The 4,111-nt window shown below is 28.5% G+C and overlaps 1 protein-coding gene across 1 annotated transcript in view; it reads right to left on the bottom strand.

Moving 5' to 3' along the window:
- Positions 3,449 to 4,111, bottom strand: part of LOC107635829 (desiccation-related protein At2g46140-like) — a 2,515-nt gene continuing 1,852 nt past the window's right edge. Inside the window, exon 2 of the mRNA XM_021120327.1 lies at positions 3,449 to 3,820. Within this exon, the coding sequence (XP_020975986.1) occupies positions 3,815 to 3,820 (6 nt within the window). The 3' untranslated portion in view covers positions 3,449 to 3,814. The remainder of the gene's footprint in view (positions 3,821 to 4,111) is intronic.

Here is a 4,111-nt window from a genome sequence, read left to right as displayed (position 1 = left end):
TAATACGAATTTATAATTTTTAATAATTAATTAATATTAACAATAAAAAATATTTTTTTATATTTTCCATTGTAAATTGGATTCTCGGGTATGGGTTGACCTTTATTTTGTTGAAATTAATGTGGACTGTGTGTAGTGGATAACAATTTCTCCATATTGTTTTGAATTTGATTTCTCATTCGAATATATCCTTTCCTTAATTCTTAAGCATTGTAAATTCGATACAGGTTAACGGGATGAGTTTTTCACACAACTAAGGAAGAAAAGTATTATTTTCTTAGCATCTAAGGATCTACCCCGGAATATGACATCGACTGAATAGTCAAAACAATCTTTCAAATATTGTTTATTCGTTATTAAATTTTTTAGATATTGCCTCTATTAAACTAAAAAATATTTAGTCATAAAAAAAACTAAAAAATATTTTATAAATATAAAAAGTTAATCACTAAATAATATGTATTTATATATTTATAGGTATAATTTCATACACTCTTTTAAATAAAAAAATTGTTACTAAAATAATTAAATCTATCATAAAAGAATAATAAAATTTGTTATAGTAGAATCGAAAGGTTTTATATTAAGTGAATTTTAGTATAATTATGCCATTATGATATGATAGTTACAGTAATTATATAAGTGGATGAACTTTTAAGGTATAGTTTATGTATGTTTTGTATTGTTATAATATGTATTTTTTTTTATGGAGTGAGTATAATTCGGACACTAAAAATATGATTGGTGGATATTTATAAAAGATACTTAACGTTCAAATCAGCAAGTGTTTAAGAGGTATAAGAATTCTATAAATATAGAAGGTTAGACATAAAATAGAACTTATAAAACTTATTCTATAATCCTTTCGTCTTGAGATATAAAAATAAATGTCTTTTATAGATATAGAATTGATAAATAGAATTGATGTTATGACTGTTGGTCAATAAGTCAGAATAATAGTTATTAAGCTCTCCGTTAAATAAAGTCGAATTATGCCTCATAATGCACAATAAAGACCGAGTTATAAAGTAACAGATCACAATCCCAAAACTTTGCATATCGATCATATGAATTAGGCTAAGTTTAAAAAATAAAATAAGTTATAATTCGGTTAAAAGATAAGTGAATAATGATATGGTAAGCTTCCAATTTAATTAGGTTCTTATATCGATACTTATAAAAAATAAAAAATAAATAATTCTGCAATTAGTTTTAGAGAAAAACTCTGCGTACAAGCGATTAGGGCTTGTAAGTATTACAAGTCAATTAAACTCTAATCCCCAAAATTTGCTGCAAGTGCTACATTCCTTACACGCGCTACATCCCTTCTTCTTCTCCTTCTTTTTCGATCGTTCTTTTCTCTCCCTTTCTCACTGGTTTGTTCTTCGTCGTTGACGTTAGTTCCTCCACATACTGTTACGGCACGTTTTCATTGCACCTTATTCTTCTTCTTGCTGCACGTTCTTCTTCCTCTTCCTCTTCTTCTTCCTCTTCCTCTTCTTCTTCTTCTTTTCTTCTTCTTCTTCTTCATTGCACCTTCTTTTCTTTTTCTTCTTCTTCTTCTGCACGTTCTTCTTCTTTCTTTTTCTTCTTCTTGCTGCACCTTCTTCTTCTTCTTCTTCTTCTTTTTTCGTTATTCTCGATTTCTATTGTTTTTTGACATCAAGCTCTGAAATCGTTTTTGAAGAAGAAGAAGTAGCAGAAGATGAGGAGGAGAAAGAGAAAGAGTTCTGAATTATGCATGATTTTGGGTGTATTTCTTAAATCCTTTGAGTGTATTTTCTGTAATCTTTTGGGTGTATTTCTATAATCGTTTGGGTGAATTCCTGTAACCGTTTGGGTGTATTTCTGTAATCTCTTGGGTGTATTTTATGTAATCGTTTGGGTGTATTTCTGTAATACTTGTCATTTTTTCTGAAATAAAAAATACACCCATAGATATCAGTAAGATACACCCATAGATATGAGTCAGATACACCCATAGATATCAGTCAGATATCACTCAAATATACCCAAATAATTACAGAAATACACCCAAAGGATTACAGAAAATACACTCAAACGGTTACAAGAATTCACCCAAACGATTATAGGAATACACCCAAAGGATTTAAGAAAATTCAGAACTCTTTCTCTTTCTCCTCCTCATCTTCTGCTGCTTCTTCTTCTTCAAAAACGATTTTACCATGAAAAATCGAAAAAAAGAGAAAACAGAGAGAAAAGACGTAAATGAAGAAGAAGAAGAAGAAGAGGAAAACGAGGAAGAAGAACGTGCAGAAACGAAAGAAAAGGAGAAGAAGAAGAGTAAGAGGAAGAAGAACGTGCAGCAAGAAGAAGAAGAAGAATTTCAGAAACCATGAAAATAGAAAAAAAACGAAGAGGAAGAGGAAGAGGAAGAAGAAGAAGACGAAGACGAAGACGAAGAAGAAGAGGAGGAGAAGAAGAAGAAGAAGAAGACGAAGAGGAACCGTTTGAGTGGGGCGCGTGTAGTTACGCTCCATTCAAAATGAGTTAATGCACGTGTTAATGAAGTTTGGGCTGATAACTTGTAAAACTTGTACAGCCTTTTTACTTGTATATGTAGCATGCCCCTTAGTTTTATTTGCTTAAGTTAAGTGTGAGATAAATACTTCATCAAATTATAATAAGAAACTAATGATTATTTTCCGTTCAAAATTTTTAATTCATGAGTATTGAATTGTAGAATAAAATAAATGAAACGATTACTCATATGTTAAGTAGCAATATTTTAAATTAAGAAATTATGAATTAACATAAAAATGCACAAAATTTTTATAATAAGATTTATCGTTAATAAATACAAGCGTTATTGTAGATAGATAGCCATCATTTTACTTTGTTTTTATTTCATTTCAAATGCTATATCAGATAAATAGAATAATAATTCAATGAAAAAACATTAAAATATAATGGTTATAAACTATTATATTTTAGTGACTTTTGTTTCAATTCATTTCAACAAAAATACTTTCAAGTTGTACAAAAAAATAAACATCTTTAAATTATTTAAAAAATAACAAAGATACACATCTCTAAACTAAGAAGTTCTATATTTAAAAAAAAAAAAGATAGTGAAAAAAACAAAAATTTTTATGTAGTAAGTGAAATTCTGATATTAACAAGTGAGTCACATCACATTATTTTATTAATAGGGCAGATCTCTGATAATAGTGAGACATTTTTAATACATTTTTAGATTGTTTTTTATAATATTTTTATCGATATCAACATTAAAAAATATGTGCCAACGAGTAATAGTTTAAATGGCATAGTCTCTCCCTACTCAATTAAAGAGGTTACGAGTTCGAGTCTCCTATCTTTAGTAAAAAAAAAAACATTAAAAAATACGTGCATGTTTTCGTTCTTTACCTATAAATAATTAAAAAAACATTAGAGCCGTCCGTTTCTTATTAGAGTGTAAAGCATATTTGTTAGCGCGATGAATCATTCTTTATTCATCCTCAATTACACAAAAGACGAAGGAATTCATTCTCCACAAATCCAAATCATATAAACTTCATCGGCAGCTGGATAAAGCGACAAAACGAGAATCATCCTACTTGCTTTTGTATTTGATCATCCCAAGCTACAACTATTATATATTCATAATGAATATTGACACAACAGTCAAATTCTTAGGTCAAAACTTGACATGTTTGCTAATTAAACAACCATCAGGACTAAGAAGTATAATGCCTTGAATTATACTCAAGGTCTCTTCTTAATTGTAGGTTTTAGTGGAACTAAGTTTTCTAAATTAAACAACCGCTGATAACTTGATGCAAATTGTTCTTCAATCCTGCACCAAGAAATATTGAGGGATCTTATGTTACATCGGAAATTATATCTGAGAAAGAATTGGATACCAAGATTGGTGCATGAAATTCAAAAAAATATTTAAATACTAAAGCCAAAAATTTCATCTAGTAGTAAAGAAGGCATTTTTATTTAGTGTTAATACAACTCATGAACATTAACATGCATAGTATATTTAAAATTCAAGTTAAAACGTTTTTCGCATAGTTATTTATCCTAAATTAAAAAAGTAAAAAAAAAATTGGAGAATAATAAAAAAAATAACTAATAACCG

Source organism: Arachis ipaensis, chromosome B04 (assembly GCF_000816755.2).
Source record: "Arachis ipaensis cultivar K30076 chromosome B04, Araip1.1, whole genome shotgun sequence".
In the NCBI taxonomy this organism is placed as follows: Eukaryota; Viridiplantae; Streptophyta; class Magnoliopsida; order Fabales; family Fabaceae; genus Arachis; species Arachis ipaensis.
Note: the sequence above shows the minus strand (reverse complement) of the source record. Positions and strands in the feature narration are given on the sequence as shown.